Raw genomic sequence first — 18,159 nt, forward strand, 5'->3', positions numbered from 1 at the left:
TGTGAAACACATCAAAAGTAAAAACCCTCACTCTCGGTCCCGACATGAACTGCCATAGTTGGCTGTTAATATTTGGTAGTTATATACACTTAAATCCCGAATATTTTCAAGCATAATATTAATTACCATTAACGCCAGTGTGACTGCATTGTCTGTGTGTGTGTGTGACTAGTTCACGATTGCAGTCACATCTGAATTAAAATCGAACCAGTTTTTAAGATATTTATCGATGCTTGTCTAATTGGCGGCGAAATATAAAGATCCAATTTACATATATTAATAAGAAAATAACAATTTAATCAGTTAACGTATTTGTACATTTATTGTTAATAATCCAATCGCGGTGGCATATGCCTTGCCTCCAGCTCGTGTTCGATTTCCTTCATTCGCAACAATAAGCTAAAGTTTTGTTTCTCCTCTTTGCCGGTCAGATACATGGTCAAAAATGCCTGTATGACAATTATTGTGCTAAGAGCGGGTATAATTGGACGCGTAAACTTATGATACAGCATTAAAACCTCTCTGGGACTTTCCGTTATAGAAGGCAATCGGTAGGTATAGCATCTGGTCGCAAACATGAATGCAGCAAATGGTGCCAGTATCGTGGGATAGACAACACCTAAAGCTGTTTGGAAGGCGGCACTGCGCACTTGCGTGCACACAGGACACTCGGCTAGAGGATTCAGTAGTAATGGGCGCTGTATAAAGAATTTGTGACTCAACATTGTGAATATCGCAGGCACAGCCACAATGGGCAAGTAGCTGGAGAAGCGACCATTTGCGCCCAGACGCAGACGTGTGCGGTAATGGTTATTAACGTAGGCGCCCGTAGCTGCCGCTAAGGCGCTGAGTATGCCGGGCGTATACCGCAATGACCAGCTATGTATACACGAACATAAAGAGGCTATCAGTCAGTGGTTAGGTAAGCGGCATGAATTGAGTACATACACATCTCCAAGCTTGTCCCAGGATGTTATGATCTTCCACTGATATTGCAGAGCCTGATCTTCCGTTATGACAACTGCATCGGCTGGTAGTTGATCGGGCTTGCCGCGCGATAAGGCCATACTTTAATTAATAATCAAAATAAAATGCACATCAGCGGCACGAGTATCAATAGAAAAAACAGCTGAGCGCCAATGCGGTGGCAGTGTTGTTAAACGTCAACAGCGTCATTCACTTTCAACCGGGCTGTAAATGTTTAAAAGCTAAGCAAATTTATTTGTATTTTACATAGATTATAAAAATGCCGCACAAGCGCAAAACACGTTTTCAATATAATCCGAAACAAGTAACGCGTCGCGTACAGCTAACGACATCAGCACCCAATGTTTGCGTTAAACCCGACAATGGTTCGCATATAGAGAACATAATGCCCGAACAGCGACCGGCGCAGCAAAGGGCAACTCCTCAGGCAGCTGGCAATAAATTTGCGGTGCCACAATTTAACACAATGATACGCAGCCAGGCTGAGGTGGCCACATTGCAGAAGATGCGCGTTGCTGCAACTGGTCCAGAGTTAACGCCCCGCAGCAAGGCGGCCATCGCGCCCAAGGTATGCATGAAGGCATCAGCACCAGCCATAATCCCAGATACATAAGAAAAGTCTACTTTTAACTTTTAGCTTACACAAAAGATGAACTTCCCACAAGCCCGTACAGTATTCAGGGATTTGATACCAATTAATGTGAACGATTCGCTGCGCGAAATTGAGCGTCCCAGAATTATAAAAGCCAAGGATCCGAGCAAATCGAATATAGCGGAGCCCGTACTCGCCGATTATGTAGAGAAAATTGAGCATGTGCAGCTTTTAATGCCAGAGCCGGAGCTAATAATGGAATTTCCAGACGAAGAATTTGATTTTCTGCGTGCCTATAGAAAAGTCTATCGCTACAAATAACAACAGAGTCATTTAATGTTAAATTATACATTTAATCATAGCGTATAAATGAAGAATGGATTGTAACAGCGTGTTTTACTTATAAGTTAGCCAATGAAGTTCATGACAACCAAGAACAGAATTACATGCGCAAATATAAAATCGGCAAAACCGCGCTCCGGCGAGATGCCCGCAAATACGGCCTTATTTTGTGGATTTGCCTGGAGACGCAGACAAACGGCCAGCACAAAGCAGCTAACAGTGCTGATAAAGCCCGACAGAAACGAATTGAAGGGAAATGTGCCCACCAGGCAGCAGTAAACAAATTGTATGATGCCGGTAAGCAGAATGTAGCCCAAGTAGATGTCCACTAGCTTAAGCTTTTTCGGTGTGTTCTGCACGTAGTCGTTGTAGAACTTGGATATTACGCTGCTGATTTCAACCATTTTTTTTAGCTTTAATATTATGTGTTTTCGGCAATAATTAATTTTATTTTGTTATTAAACGAAACGCAGACACGTCACGCAAAACGCCTGGCAACTAGTGTTGCAAGACGCGCTCAATTTGGCCGTAGCGCTGTGAATGGCTAGTAAATGCGTGGGCAAGAAGCAGCAGACCAAGTGTCTTGGTTTTGTTTTGGTTGTCGTCTCGTCATCATTGCTACTTAGAAGGTATTATTTTTTAACATGTGCGCTTGGAAAATATTAATGATATTAAATATATTTTGTTGAAATGCAAATAAAATAGCTTTTAAGCATATTTGTTAAAGTGTAATTCAAACTTGCCAGACAGCATTTCTGCGCGTTCCGTTAATTGCCTGCCTGTGTGTGTATGTGTTGTGCAATAAAAAACAGTTGTGGTTTAGATAGAATAACATGCGTATGTACATATGTATATATACACAAACAAATATGCATGTATAAGCAACATATGTTTAACGAGAATTTGTGTTGATACTAAAGTAACGGTGGAACTTGTTACTCAAATAACTTTTGCTATTTGATCAACAGGAATTCTGCAAAATTCTGCGTTTGCGTCGACATCGTGACCTTCGCTGCGCCACAACCATTGCCAGTGTCAGCAGCGCATAAATAAAATCAATGGAAGACTTAACCCCATTGACCAATCTTCAACAGGTATGTACAAAATAATTGGCATAGCTTCTACATTAAATTTCATTCAAATTTCTTTTTTATTTTTCTTACAGTTTTAGTTGAATGTTTTTATGTTTTCTTAACTGCCAACACAAGCAACGCGACCACTGCCCGCATATATCCAATTACAACAATATCTTATCTACAATTTTTATTTGTAAGTGTTTATTGCATGTCATTAACAACAATTTTTGCTTTGTGGGTGCTTGTGCACGGCTCTAATTAACAAATGAGTTTCGTATTTTGAGCTGCTCAGAAATGCGAGAATATGAACGTGTGCCTAGACAGTCCGAGTCTGGGCCTATGTCTGGTCTGGGTCAGGGTCTGCATCTGGGTGTGTGTGTGTGTGTGTGTGTGTGTGTGTGTGTGTGTGTGTGTGTCTGGGTCGAATTGTTGTTACAGTCACGAATCGAATAGTTCTCATTTCGACTGGGTTTTCACTATCTGTCTGTAAACTATCTCTCACGCAACAATACGCTATCATTTTGGGTTTCCTGGAAATTTAATATTAAAATAAAAACAGCGAGAAAGAAGGGCTATCTTCGGTACGCCGAAGATTTAATACCTTTGCAGAACCAACCTTTTCATAGTGCTTTGCCCGTATCTAAGAAGCACAGGGAAAATAGTTAATGCCGAGTTAAGATATCTTGAAAAACAAAAAAGTTTTCCGTGCAAGAACCTAATTTTCGACCGATCGTTCATATGACAGCTATATGATATAGTGGTCCGATCCAGCTGGTTCCGAAGATCTTCTGCAAAGTTTCACAAAGAAAGTTTTTAAACTGAGAGATTAGTTCGCATAGAAGCAGACAGACGGACAGACGGCCATGGCTAGTATGTCGACTCGACTGTTGATACTGAACAAGAATATATATACTTTATGGGGTCGGAGAAAATTCTAATACCCTTTGAAAGGGCATAATAAACGCTCGCAAAATATAACGCTTCGATTTCAATTTACCTGACAATAAGTTCAAAACTAATGATAATGATAAAGTGGTTGCTCGCAAAAAAAAAATAACACTTTGCTTTTAATGGTTATAATTTGTTAAGAATTCCCATACATTGAAGCCTTATTTATCAAATATAAAAGTAATTTTCGACATTTTGAATGTCCATAATCCATTATCAGTCTATGTTTTATATATATCTGAAATGTTTATTATTATATGCATATATTTTCTTAAATTTAAACGTCACAAACGTGTATACTAAACGATTTGCTATATTCCTAGTTTGTTGTATCTCCATTTGACACAGTTAGATAACTAAGCGTGGACAAAGCCCAAAGCAAATAAGAGACTTTTATAATCTGTATAAAATGTAATTATTAAGTCATAGTCTACGGACTTTATCAAAACGTGTGACAGAAATCATTTAAATTCCTTGTGTTAGATTTGTGATAGTATTTTAATGTTTGTATTTACTTTTTAGTCTTGAACTATTTCTCAAACGAAAGTTTTGCTGGGCGTATTTCAGCTCTGATATTGATTTAATTCATGCATGCTATAGAACACAATTTGACAGCCTATATATTGTATGATATATTCACAATTCTTATCGGCTGTGACTTGTTTTCGTGTCTGAGCCTCTGGTAGGGGGCTGAATATGCCCAAATCAAGTGAGTCACTGGCCTCCTCGATTTGATATCGTTTTATGAATAATGCGCATATGAACATACATATTAATATATATATTTGTATATATATTAGTGTAATCTAGTCAAGCTTCCAACTGGCCGCAAATCAAATCAAGTCCAAGTCCAAGGCTTGGATTTCATATCAGTTATAGTTGCAGTGGCACACGCAAACAAAATTTTCCACTCCTCCGTTATCCCTTATCACGCACTATCCGAGTCCCTACTTCGACTTTCAGTTCGCTGTACAGAAAGAGAAAAAAACAACAAAACTGAGTCAGCGGAAAATTTGCCAGACACAAAAGCGGCGTTTACAGCGATTCGGTTTTCAGTGTAACTTCAGCTGGCGAAGCAAGCGCATCGACTGCCCACATACTCTCACTGACGCACACAGACACAAATACACAGTTCAACAGCATTCATTGAGGTTTCTATTCATTTTTGTTTTTTGTGGCCTGCTCCCTCAACTGATCGGACAGATCGCCGATCCCGCAAAGCGCAAGCCGAAGATGTCCGAACGACAACCGTTGCTGCTGCAAAGCGACGCCTCCGATTATGAGGGCAATCGCGGCGGAAGCGATTTAATCCGGCCACCGGTACGCAGCTCACCGCCGGACAGTACGCTGGTCAATGTGCACAGCGAAGACAGCATCGCAGGTAAGTGCATTGCTTTCCATGCTTAACAATTACCTAAAGTGGCATTTAAAATTGACAAAATTTTCAAAGAGAAGATTAGACGCTGCGAAGAAGTAAAAGGAAAGAAACTCTTTTGCCGAAAAATCTATGAAATTGACAAAGTCTAGATATATAAGTCTTAGATATACGAAGTCTAGATATACGAATTGCTTTCAATCTGGACTTCATTTTTTAGAAACCCTTTTTAAAAGTAGCTTACTCTTTTTGATTACACTATTTGTAGAAGCCTTTGGATATTTATTGTTATAGAGTATTTAAATATTATTCGTTTCGATTTGCGAGCCTTCACTGTACTAAAGTATTTCGATTTGGACAAGTTTTCTCGGAAGTTATTGGAGAATTTATATGGGCTCGCGAATATCGCAGCGTTACACACTTCGTTACAATGAAATCATACCCGCTGCAAGAGTATTAAGTATACATAATTCATACTTTTGGGTACAGCTCATAGTTTCGTTATTTCATGTATCTCTTTCGCCCTATTTCGCACCTGTTTACACCGCCCACATGCTAGCGAAATATCGCAGGCAAATGTCAAAGATGACGTCACAACTAGCTGAAGACCACAACATGTGTGCTTGCGGATCGCTAGTTGGGACTTATAGCTGGTCGCTTTGATCTCGAATTAATATCATTTATAGTGTGTAAATTGTGTAGCTAACGTCCACTTCATAATATTTGACATTATTTGGGCGCCACTTTAAGTAAATGTTAGCATAGCATAAACAAATTATAATTGATTTATTAATTCAAATTAATTCTGCTAACACAGTGCACGCCGCAGCCGCTGGCGGCGATGATGACGAGCAGAGCAGCCAAACGGGCGAGGAGCACAGCAAATCGATCTACAATCCCACACATCATCGCACACTGGAGCATCCCACATCGAATTTCGATACGTTGGTGCATCTGCTGAAAGGCAACATTGGCACCGGCATATTGGCCATGCCGGAGGCGTTCAAGAACGCGGGTCTCTATGTGGGCCTCTTTGGCACGCTGATAATGGGCGCTATTTGCACGCACTGTATGCACATGCTGGTCAACTGCTCGCATGAGCTTTGCCGGCGACTGCAGCAACCGTCTTTGGACTTTTCGGAGGTGGCCTTTTGTAGCTTTGAGACGGGTCCATTGGGCCTCAGACGTCACTCGCATTTGGCGCGACGTGTTGTCACCACATTTCTGTTCATCACACAGATTGGCTTTTGCTGCGTTTACTTTCTGTTTGTGGCACTAAATATCAAGGATGTGATGGATCATTATTTCAAGATGGATGTACGCATCTATTTGCTGTTGATGCTGTTGCCCATGGTGCTGTTGAATCTGGTGCGCAACTTAAAGTACCTGACGCCCGTCTCTTTGATTGCGGCTGTGCTGACCGTGGCTGGCTTGGCCATTAGCTTCTCCTATATGCTGCACGATTTGCCTGATACGCATACGGTCAAGCCAGTTGCCACCTGGGCCACTTTACCGCTATATTTTGGCACAGCCATCTATGCGTTTGAGGGCATTGGCGTTGTGCTACCGTTGGAGAATAATATGCGCACACCCGAGGATTTTGGTGGCAGCACAGGTGTCCTCAACACGGGCATGGTCATTGTCGCCTGCCTGTACACCTCCGTTGGTTTCTTTGGCTATCTAAAGTATGGCGAGGCTGTTAAGGGCAGCATTACGCTCAATTTGCCGCAGGGCGATTTGTAAGTATACGATATATTTATGCTGTTTTATTGATTAACATACATCAATTTCGCCCGTTTACAGTCTATCGCAGCTGGTACGGATTTCCATGGCCGTGGCTATATTTCTGTCCTACACCCTGCAATTCTATGTGCCCGTCAACATGGTGGAGCCCTTTGTGCGCAGCCATTTTGATACAACGCGTGCCAAGGATCTGGCGGCTACGGTGCTACGCACGGTTATGGTCACATTTACCTGTAAGTCAGCTCCAGCGTATAAACACATTTTCCTGTTCAGCCCATTTCTTTATGCTCCTAGTGTCATGTCCGTCTGTTGAGCCATATATGTGTCTGTTTTATTGAACGCGACTCGGTCAGGCACTAAAAAATTATACGATCGATTATATAAAATTACCGATAATTCGCCTTGTCCCCCCAGCTGGGGATTTTGTGTACAATTTGGAACATAGTTACCGTATACCAAAAATCGTAGTTATGTGAACTAAAAGCTTTCAGTAATAACTCATACGGTTTCCTTGATATCGATAAATATCGATTTTACACTACATTTATATTCAAATCATGTTTTATGCCGCATTTTATAACGAGTTTTTATGTACTAGATGGGATGAAATATCATCTCCAATAGGAGATCCGTACAATGAGAACTTGTAGGTTCTTGACAGTGTTGCCAACTGTCGCTTCAAAAAGTAGCTAAAAAATAGCTACAAGCAGCTAAATTGGCTTTTTGGCAACAAAATAGCAATAAACAGCATTGTATTTGCCATTTAGCTGCGAAAAAGTGGCTGAATCAGTTAAAATATCAGCTTTTTTCGACGGATAATTAATGAAAATAGCCAAACTCGGCGTAAAAGTGGCAAAAGTTCAACTGTGAGATCTAAATACTTTGCGCGAGTGTTTGGAGCATTTCTTCTATATTTCATATCGCTTTCACTAGAAAACTTTGTTTCGGTTTGCTCTCATTGTGCTCTCTCTTTGATGTCCAATATATCGTTTAAATATATATGAGTGTGTGTGCTGCACAATTTGGAATTTGTTAAACTTAGTTCGCTTTCTTTCCTTTTGACTTACAAGTTATGTGACAAAATTAAAGGGTTTGTCACGACCATATGGCAAGTTTTGATGGGATTAACCGAAGTATTTCCCTATTTGCATGAATATTTTTTAGGGTTGAGTATTACATTTTTCTAATATTGAAGTGGTTTCTTTCTAGTTATATTGGCCGCCGTTATACCAAATCTGGGCTCGATTATCTCGCTTGTTGGTGCCGTCAGCAGCTCCGCTTTGGCGCTCATTGCGCCGCCCATTATTGAGATTATAACATACTATAATGTGGGCTATGGCCGCTATAACTGGATGCTTTGGAAGGATTTTCTAATATTAATATTTGGGCTGTGCGGTTTCGTTTTTGGCACTTGGGCGAGCTTGGCACAAATTCTGAATCCGAGCATAGATTAAGTGCATCCAGACTCCAGCAGCTCCTCCAATATTTAATGATCGTGTGCGAATTTATGACGAAGGCTTTACTGTAGTCTTTTTACTACAACTCTACGATAAGTTTTTGTTTTTGATTTAGATAGATATATTTTTATTTGTGTTTAGTTTGAACGTTTAGTTTGCTTTTGTTGCCCAAGCACCCAAAGACGTTGACGTTAACAGGTGCTTCATTTTGAATCGATTTTGTGTTAGTAATCTTAATATGTTAGTCGATTTTATTTATTTTAATTAAGCGCAAATAATTCGTTTAGTACCAGACAATAATTAGCATTTGTAATTGTGGTTTTATGTCTTTTTATTTTGTTTTTTGTATTGTCTCATGTAAAGTTACTTTTGTTAAGGTAAAGTTTTCTTCTTTCTGTACATTTTTAATCGAGTATCGCACAATGCCAAAAGTGATTTCGTATAGTATTCCTAAACAATGTTTGTTTAGTTTTAACTGTTTACTGTTTTAGATTAAGGTCAGCGCCGCTCATTCCAATTGCCAATGGCCGCAACAAATTGTGTTTGAAAATATATAACTACGTATAGCTTAATTAATTTATGTGTGTGATTTCAGACGACATTATACTCTATACCATTTAGTAGATATATTTATATATATCTAGCGAATATATTATACATACAATAACTATATATATAACACACACACACACACAACACACGTACAGCAGCTACATATGCTGTGAAATATGTCTAGTTGTGAGGAACACTCTAATATATAGTTCTCACAGTTCTTGATAATTGCTGGACACATTTCACACTATATGTTGAGTATACGTACATCAATATATAAGTACATATATGACAGAGATTTGCTTTTTCAAACTCTGTAATTTATGACAACAACAAAATCTGTAATTTCATTACAATTTTCAAACAGTAACTAAAGACAATAAATAATTGCGTTTAAAGTTTGTAAAAATCCATTAAAATGTTTGCCTTTCTCTTCCAAAAAGACTGCACCATGTCCGTACATGGCCTATAATAATAATAAATAGATACGTTTGCGAAATATTGATAGCGAACCGCGCGTCGGGCCCACTTGTTGAGCGCTGACCTAAGTTCTTGCTATCAAAACATGGAAAGCACAACTCTATTTGATAGCATGGACAGGGACTATCTGTAATCGCATCTGGAATCTATGATAATACAAAAGCGTAAATAATCTTTGCTGCAAATATAGTTCGAAATATAATTCAGCTGAGTGACTAGACATGTCATGCAGCTATATACTGAACTTACAGCTGTAGAAACAATTTTGCTTGGAGATATCCGTTTTTTTTTATAGGTGTCGATATACATATCTTAACGTACAAGCTTTTAACTATCAAGCATATATTTATTTTTATCCCGCAAACTTACAAAATATCTAAACCATATGCATATTTTCTTGTTAATATGCTGCTAAATATTTAAAAAAAAAAACATCTTGATCCACATTCAAGAGAATTCTAAGAAATATATTTTTATCAAAATTATTTGCAATTTCTGAGAATATTTTCATGAAAAATAGTTACAATCGATCTTGGTGCAATGCCTGGCTAGCATGTTTGCGCTTATAATTCCCAAGTGCTGATTCGCGGTCGCTCACGTATATAACTGGGGTTGAGCCGCAAGATTGTTTGTGTTGTTTGGAAGGAGAGCAAGTTAGCACTCCCCTAGACAAGGATGGAACACACAAACGAACGGCGGGGCACAAGACGATGCCGTTCACAAGTTTTTTTTATTAATTATTTTATTTTATTTACGTGAGTAAAAAGAAGTGCAAATAGTTTATACCATAATGCTGCTGCCCTTGCTTTTGATTACCCATTTAAATTTAATTAAAGGGTATAATAATTATGCGCAAAGAGAAGTTGGCTTTGCCCCGACCCTATAAAGGGTATACGTATATATATATGTATATATTTATATGCTGATCAGGTCGGCGACTCCCCATATCATTGATAATTAAAAGATTATGCTTAGTTTTGTGTGGTCACATAACTTTTGAATTTATTTGCAATTTGAGTGCTGAAAGAAGCCGCTTATTCGCATGGAGGATACCATTGCCAGGAGCTCCATGCAACGCAAGTCGATGTTTTGGGATCAAAGCCGGTCTGCTCATCGCATAATACGGCGGTGGCCGTATTACCCTGGCATACCCAGTAGCGAGTGGGATCCCAGTTGTTGCGGTACCTTGTGGAGCTGGTGCCAGAGCAAGTGGGCTGTCCATTGCCATCGGGATTGCAATCGGCGCCATAGGCGACCGCCACGAACAGGGCCAGGCAGAGAAGAACGAAAGCTTCGGTAATGGAATCGAATGGAAATGTATATATATAATTAGCTTGATATATAGGAAACTTTCAATTCTAAGTACAAAACTCACCTGCTTTCATATTGGTCAGAGTCAGACAAGTGAATGCTTCTGAATGTGCCCAACCAGTCCGATTGGCACAGTTTATATACGCGGTTGACGTTGCCTTTCCCAGCCTGATATCTGGCCTGGCTGTAATTATTCTAGTTCTTTATTAATACAACTTATCTAACGATGTTGTGTTCTTGTTTGTTATATGAATGGTTGTGCTCCTCGTGTATTGATAGCTTCGTTGTTTCATTCAAAATGAAAACGTTCAAACTAATCTGGCTGGGGCCTTAAATCTATTGCACTATCTAGACATATGACTAGTTAACCGCCGCCTAATTGCCTGATTAGTAAATCCGTAATACACTACGCTCAGGTAAATTTCGAATTTCGTGAATTATTGTATCCTAATCAAACTCAAGCTCTGCATTAAAAAGTATATTTGGAAATGCTTGAGGCTTATAAACAAACTGCAGAGAATAATTAATTCGAATGCTTAGATGGTGTGAAAATATTTTCTATGTTTGTGGGAATCTCGATATACAAGATATTTTTGGATCTATTCAAATATTTGCTATCTGTAAAAGTTAGTCATTTTTTTTTCCCTTGCAGACGATGTTATATATATAAATATAATAAGACTTGGCCTGTTTTTATGAAAAAGAGACTCTCAGTTCTCTATATCCTAAAGCTATCAAAGGAATTTATTTATAAGATATCTTGACCAAACTAGAACCAAGATAGTATTAATAATTTATTATGTAGCTCAATAGGAAGAATATAAAACAGAGTTTTTAATGGAAAAAATTGGAAAAAGCTTTAAAAAAAAAATTCCTTTTTCAAGGCTCGAACCTGGAACCCCTCAACATCCAAGAGTTTCATTCGGCCCTCTAATGATTATTGCGAATATTTATCAAAAATTATACTACGACAAGGCTCGAACCTGCGCCCTCATCATTTTCACAGCGTCGTCAGATATTGATTACAAAAAATAGATATAGTCACATAAAACTTTGATTTATTTGGAATTTGCGGATAGGCGCGGGCGTGCCAGCTGCTTCAAATGACGCAGTCAGATGCTGTAACAGACCGCCAACATCAGGGCTAGGCAGAGTAGGACAAAGGCTGCGAAAGACATCTTCTAATACTAGATGATATATCTATGGTATTTTACTCGAAACTTACAAGTTTCCAGATTGGTCAGTGTCTGACGAATACGTGCTACTGCACTTGGCTACATAGTTTGATTGCGTAGGCGGTTCCTATCTCGCCCCGATACGTCGAGTGAAAATACAATAGTATTTTATAAATACATCATTATCTAACAATGTTTTCGTCGAGAACATTATAAAAAGTTAAAACTAATCTATTTGAAGAAGTCAATCAAAATTCGCAATTTCCGCATGACATCCTGAACTTAATGAAAAATTGGGGGCTTGGGGAATATTAAAAGGAATGCATTAGAAATCAATGGAATGCAAAAATCAGGAGTACGAAAATGAATATATATAGTTTATGAGTATAATAGTTCGAAATTCCTCTCTTTTTTTTGAGAAATGGAACTAACCAGAAATTGGAGAATACCAGGTATAATTTTGTTCAAATATCACTTTGATTATATACCTTTATATATGATAGAGTATTTTTTTATATATGATATTACTTAAAATAATGATATCATAAATTAGAGGTTGCCTCTCTTATTTCCTCGGTAAATTGCCAGTTAACAGGAGCGAGAGGATAAATTTTGGTATAAACCAAAGTAGGTGTCAAAATTATCAGTACAAAAAAAATTAAAAAAATTTAAGGCACAAAACAATCAGAAATCGAGAAGCTAACGATAACAAAATGGAAATGAAAATATTGAAAGATTTTCGCGAACTGGAAAGATCGGTGCGCTGGTTTCGTGGCTTGTCAGCCAAACAGGTCAGTGCATGCGACCATTTGTTGCACGCCTTGCGCGACGATATTGAACAGGATTCGACATATCGTGTGCGCGATTGCCTCAATCTATTGGGACTGCAACCGATGATTAATGCCAATCAGTCGAGGGTACTGATGGGCATTAGTCAGGGCAACGATTTGGCCTTTCTCTGGTTCTTGTGGGAGTCACACTACAAGACGCCACACTCCTGCCAGGAGGAACGCAATAAGTACACGGTCAACGAGCAGTTAATATTCACAGCTATAGCTCATCTGGACATGACATCGACACTGCGTGGCCTGGACAAGATATTGCCCACTGCGGAACATTCTAAGAAATATCAAGAGCAGCAGCGTCTGCGACAACAACAAAAGCTCGCCAGACAGCTGCGCAGAAAAATGCAGATGAATAATCACATATGGCCCAATGATGCAGCCAAGGACTCACCGTATTTGGTGCCGCAATTGCGACCCAAGCTATACCTGCCCAGATCATTCAAGCCCAAGGAGCGTTCAGTGAGCTTTTCACAATATGAACAGTACAGGGATCCCATGTACAACATACCCAATGAGAGTTCGCGCTGGTTTGCCACCTACGAGCTGTCGCCGATCAAGCGCGAGGTGAAGCGTTGCCTGTCGGATGCACTGGCACAGCTCTTTGCCAGCAGCAGTGTCCGGCCATTGGATAGGTCGCTGTGTCAAGTGCATCGCATGATTGAGCATACGTCGGCTCGTAAGCGACAGGAGTTGACGGTGGAGGCAGTAAGGAGATGCATGCAATTGCTGGACGTACCGGGCACACAGAAGCGCCAGCGCGCCGATTGCATTGTGCGCCAGCTGGAGCGGGAGGTGTTGCTTGCCGCCAAACTGCTGCGAGAGCACAACATGCGGCAACTGATCGCGCTGCAACAGGTTGGCATCGATTACAAAAAATGCAGGGGCGGATGTCAGGCATGCGAGCAGATGGTTTCGGTTGTACCGTTGCCTCGCAATGGTACCGGTTGTCCGATTGATGTTGCATTGATACTACCAGAGGATTCGGATAGGCCTGAACAGCCGTTGTTGCACGATGACGACAATAATTCGGGCGTGCATGTCATGGAATGGGGGCACGAGAAGAAACACAAGACCATCCGCATAGTGGAAGATCGAAACAAGCCTCCCGGCCAGACTTGTTCTGGGCCCAAGGTGCGTTCGCCCCAGTTGCCTAAGGCTCAGCCTAAGGCTGATAAAAAGATTAATGTCCATATTGAAGATAAATCCATATTAACTAAAACCTCAGAGGAAAAGTACTGCGTCAGTCGCTCCCTGCCACACGGCATGCCGGAATGGAATTTCTTCAAGGTCTTTGAGCCGCCGCTGCAGTCAGACACACTTGGAGTCCTGTCCGATGCCCAACCGCTTATACATAGCTATTGCATTGCGGCACTCCAAAAAGCGATAGAGGCCAGCGAAGAGACGGAGGCGCAAAAAGTTTATGGCAGAAAGCACATGGACCTTGTCAGGCTGAGGGAATGGAACACATCCCGCACAGCGCTGGAAGCCGCTAACAAAGTGGCCGCACATATGTTTCGCGATGCCCAGGAGAAGCTAACGCATTACGTCGATCAGGAGAAATCTGATAAAACGGAACGTCTGGAAATGACCAACATCGATCCGGAGAACTCACAGATGCTGATGGCGCTACTCAAACAAGCTGTGGACATATTGAAAAATGATGCCCATTATGTTCTGGCCACCCTGCCCAATGCCTACAAGTTGCCCGTGCTGCTCGACTGGGTGGCGGAGCGTTATGGGAAAACCTATAGCTATAAGCAAATGTGCGCATTGGCCAACACCAGCCAGACCGTCCACGAGCATCTCACTAGAGAGGCAATGAAGAGGGAACTTCCATTGCCGAAATATCATAAGTTTATTGGCAGACAGCTGTTGAACGAAGATCTTAGCCATTATCGGAGGTATATGTGTGGATTTAAGAAAATGCGTCAGGAATATCATCAGAGACTGAATACGATCGCACTCGAGGAATCGCGTCTGGCTTGGCTCGCACTGCGCGGCTTTACCCAGCTGCCCGGCTCCAATCCGAAAACCTTTTTTGCCTATATGCCCGCCAAGCAGCAGGATTTGCTGCGCCATAATCTGTGGCAAGCGTTGGACGTTCGTCGTATTGAAAAACTTCGCCAATATGCCAAGGAGCGAAAATTAGCAGGCACTGTCTGATGCAGTGGCGAATATATTGAATGTGATTGTCAATCAACTTCCCCTCAATATGCTCGCCACTGCAACAATGCGCCAGCTAGAGTACTTAGATTCAACATATAAATTATTTTCAATGCAAATGATTAGTGTTATCCTACAATTGAATGCATGGAAGTGAATGGCTCAAATTTTCTTAAGCTTTGATTAGCGGGCGCATTGCTGAAAAAAGAGGTTCTTTTCGTAGGTCGCCTCTCTATGCGCTTCTCATAAAGTCTTTTAAGGCACCGGATTTTGTTGTACTTGATTTATAGCAACATAAAAGTTTGACTTGTTATTTATTTAATTAGATTTGATTTGCTGCTTTCTTTTAAAGTCAAAATTACGTGAGAGCGGGTTCATATTTGATACTATATATAAATCAATAGAGCACTTCGGGCCATCTATGTATGATATCATTTGTGAATTTAGTTATATAGATCATTTTTGGAGCGCGTCATCTTTCACACGAGTCTATAATCTGTGATAAGAGCTACCGAAAATTGTTTCATTTCCCCAACACTCTCACCATGTATCGCATTTCGATAGCGTTTCTACTGATAGCTGCACTTCGCACGTTTCTGATAAGAATGAAGAACCGCAAACTTTCGGGACAGTCGAATGTACAATTGGAAACGTTTCAATCGGATCGAGACGATTCGATCACATTGACAAGGCCAAACGAAATTTTGCATTCGTGTTTGCAGAAACTGAAAATACAAAAAAAAAATTCAATTATTTTTTTTAGTTTGCCAATGTCAAGAAACTTGCGCAAGAGCTTCTAACAAATTGGGCACGCCCCAAGCTGCGCCGCCTCGCTCAGTGAATGCAGCGAACACGAACGGCGTTAATTTCTTAACTATCTGCAAGCGAACAGCATTTGCGAGGGCTGCCTGTTTATTTGTGAGCTTAAAGTTGATGTAAATTGTATTTGCAAAATACTCTTATCTTCAAAGTGTTCTTGTTGAAAAAATTCAACTAACCGAGGTTTGGAAGATGACGCGCAAATTAAATCATTATATATAGAAGGCCCGAACTGCTGTAGTGATTTATATATAGTATCATGCATTTTATATGATTATAACTACCTTTACCAAATAGAATTACCTTTATGAGAAGCGCATAGATAGGCGATTCACGAAAAGAATTTCTTTTATTCGACAAAACGCACGAGCAAACGCGTCACGTTTGGGTAAATATGAATTACAAATATAATTGTTTAAAAAGTACAACTAAGGTTTGAACCTGAGCTTAAAGATGTGTAAGCCGTCTGCTGGTTCGAACCATCGAAAGTGTTTATAGTGCTAGCAAATGTTAAACTTGTTCAACACGAACAGTGTTGGCAAAGCTGAAAAGGCAGCCCTCGTACAGTGATCGCAGCGAGGGTCACTCTCTGAGTTTTATTAATAAATACGGTAAGTCATGAAGTAATGCCAGGCATTTATTTATTTTTATAAACTTTATTTTATTAACCAGTTGCTGGCAAATTGGCAACTACACGCGTGCTGGCCAAGTTAATGAAGCCCGCGTGGAAAAGTGAAACACACTAACGTGCACAATTCCACAAAAATAATACAATAAATACATATGTACTCTCTGGCGAAAGAACTCGCCCAGTTGGCGACACTAATTGTCAATGATTGCGCGACAGACGACGGCATCGTCGTCACCGTCAGCCATGCGTCCAAGACGCTCACAATTTTAGGCTTAAATTGCCAAAGCGCAATTTGTCGCCAGTTGTGGTACAATATATGCCACTCATCTGGCATGTGGCATGTGGCAACTTTCTGGGCAAATATTTTATAAAGTCGTTGGCATCGCACTGCAACGCACTTAGTCGCAATGTACGCTAACAAACGGAAACTAGTACTCGGCCAACTGGGCCTCTGGCTCTGCCTGTGTCTGTGCCTGTGCCAGGAGCTGTGCTGGGCGCAAAATTCCAGCACCGTGGTCTGGGAGCCAAGCACTGCCAGCGGCAATGCCAATAAGCGCGAGGTGGGCAACAGATTGGATTATGCGGGCACTAACATAGCCAAAAGCTATGATCCGCCGCCGGAATTCTATAGAGGACCGGGCACCACATCAAGCGGCAGCTCCACAGCCAGTAACAGTGCTAGCAGCCTGCTTGGTTCCACGGGCGTCGGCAGCGGCTCGCAGCTGGGTAACGTGGGTGAATCTCTAAGCGAGGCGTACAACAAGTGGCGTCAGAGCACTGGCCAGCACGAGCGGATTAGTGTGGGTACGTAAAGCAGCGTGGCTGATCAACAAGGAACTACTACTATTACAAACAACACGAATACAACAGGTCATTTTGGTGGTGGAGCAGGCGCTGGTCTTGGTGCGCATATACAAAGTCCACATGGACACGCCAGCTATGCTTACGAAGGACATCCCTATGAGTATGTTGGAGGCGCCGGCCATGGTGGCTACTATGGCGGCAGCGGCAGCAGCAGTGCCGAGGCGGGCATACCATTCGATGTGTACGGCACGCGTCCAGGTCATGGCTCACATCATTTACATCATTATCCGGGCACGGGCGGTGAGTACGCCTATCTGGAAGCACACGATATAGCCAGCCACAAGGGACCGGCGGAGTTGTCGCAGAAGGCGCTGCTGGCCAAGAGTTTTCTCATACCACTGGCCAGTGCTGCAGTGCTGGGCATAGCCGCTGCTCTGGTCAGTAATCCGCTGCTGCTGCAGCTGGGCACCGTATCCGGTGTGGGCGGTGGATTTGCGCCCGTTGTGGGCAAACGCAAGAGACGGGCGCTGCGTCGCGCCTACTCAGCGCATAAATAACGTCTATTAAACTTTTTAAATTCTTACACATTTTTGAAATGTTTGCCAAATAAAACGGGCATACGTAAATATCTGACAAGAAGAAAATTTAATTGTGAAAATCCTTTAACTAACAATTCTATTCAAACATGACTCATGTTAATAATTTGGCGCTAAATAGTGTACAGCAAAAGTTATCGATTGCAACAGCTCTGCATCGCTGTTAACTAACAGATTCTGTTAAGCAGCTGAAGAGCTGTTAAATTTGAATTTCGAATTTGGTGTCTACGAATTTATACCTTTCATATGTAAGTAAATAAAAA

General features: G+C 41.1%; 7 protein-coding genes and 1 non-coding gene across 8 annotated transcripts; 5 read left to right on the forward strand and 3 right to left on the reverse strand.

Annotated features, from left to right (window-relative positions):
* Nucleotides 1–285: 285 nt before the first annotated feature.
* On the reverse strand, nt 286–1,147 carry LOC115763330 (transmembrane protein 126A). The gene is made up of 2 exons (XM_030705835.1): nt 949–1,147; nt 286–879 (listed from the first exon to the last, which is right to left on the reverse strand). The coding sequence occupies exons 1-2, from the start codon at nt 1,065–1,067 to the stop codon at nt 327–329; spliced, it is 672 nt and encodes a 223-aa protein (XP_030561695.1). The 5' UTR covers nt 1,068–1,147; the 3' UTR covers nt 286–326.
* A 24-nt stretch (nt 1,148–1,171) lies between these two features.
* Nucleotides 1,172–1,966, forward strand: LOC115763331. The gene is made up of 2 exons (XM_030705836.1): nt 1,172–1,555; nt 1,625–1,966. Exons 1-2 carry the CDS (start codon nt 1,247–1,249, stop codon nt 1,898–1,900), a joined length of 585 nt encoding a protein of 194 aa, XP_030561696.1. The 5' UTR covers nt 1,172–1,246; the 3' UTR covers nt 1,901–1,966.
* On the reverse strand, nt 1,912–2,412 carry LOC115763332 (dolichyl-diphosphooligosaccharide--protein glycosyltransferase subunit DAD1). The gene has a single exon (XM_030705837.1). The coding sequence runs from the start codon at nt 2,323–2,325 to the stop codon at nt 1,987–1,989; it is 339 nt and encodes a 112-aa protein (XP_030561697.1). The 5' UTR covers nt 2,326–2,412; the 3' UTR covers nt 1,912–1,986.
* Nucleotides 2,413–2,491: 79 nt separating this feature from the next.
* LOC115763329 (proton-coupled amino acid transporter 1) lies at nt 2,492–9,488 on the forward strand. Its single transcript, XM_030705833.1, has 7 exons — nt 2,492–2,550; nt 2,890–3,015; nt 3,087–3,190; nt 5,149–5,326; nt 6,138–7,059; nt 7,124–7,296; nt 8,273–9,488. Exons 4-7 carry the CDS (start codon nt 5,179–5,181, stop codon nt 8,515–8,517), a joined length of 1,488 nt encoding a protein of 495 aa, XP_030561693.1. The 5' UTR covers nt 2,492–2,550; nt 2,890–3,015; nt 3,087–3,190; nt 5,149–5,178; the 3' UTR covers nt 8,518–9,488.
* Nucleotides 9,489–10,183: 695 nt separating this feature from the next.
* On the forward strand, nt 10,184–10,281 carry LOC115763619. Its single transcript, XR_004017925.1, has one exon. It is a non-coding gene; the product is annotated as a U6atac minor spliceosomal RNA (small nuclear RNA).
* Nucleotides 10,282–10,549: 268 nt separating this feature from the next.
* On the reverse strand, nt 10,550–10,988 carry LOC115763469. Its single transcript, XM_030706052.1, has 2 exons — nt 10,928–10,988; nt 10,550–10,843 (listed from the first exon to the last, which is right to left on the reverse strand). The coding sequence occupies exons 1-2, from the start codon at nt 10,935–10,937 to the stop codon at nt 10,587–10,589; spliced, it is 267 nt and encodes an 88-aa protein (XP_030561912.1). The 5' UTR covers nt 10,938–10,988; the 3' UTR covers nt 10,550–10,586.
* Nucleotides 10,989–12,659: 1,671 nt separating this feature from the next.
* On the forward strand, nt 12,660–15,404 carry LOC115763531. The gene has a single exon (XM_030706146.1). It carries the CDS (start codon nt 12,752–12,754, stop codon nt 15,044–15,046), a length of 2,295 nt encoding a protein of 764 aa, XP_030562006.1. The 5' UTR covers nt 12,660–12,751; the 3' UTR covers nt 15,047–15,404.
* Nucleotides 15,405–16,903: 1,499 nt separating this feature from the next.
* Nucleotides 16,904–17,857, forward strand: LOC115763575. The gene is made up of 2 exons (XM_030706193.1): nt 16,904–17,300; nt 17,367–17,857. Exons 1-2 carry the CDS (start codon nt 16,904–16,906, stop codon nt 17,855–17,857), a joined length of 888 nt encoding a protein of 295 aa, XP_030562053.1.
* Nucleotides 17,858–18,159: the final 302 nt, after the last annotated feature.

This window comes from Drosophila novamexicana, unplaced genomic scaffold (genome assembly GCF_003285875.2).
Source record: "Drosophila novamexicana strain 15010-1031.04,08,12 unplaced genomic scaffold, DnovRS2.1 tig00000739-arrow-arrow-pilon, whole genome shotgun sequence".
NCBI lineage: Eukaryota > Metazoa > Arthropoda > Insecta > Diptera > Drosophilidae > Drosophila > Drosophila novamexicana.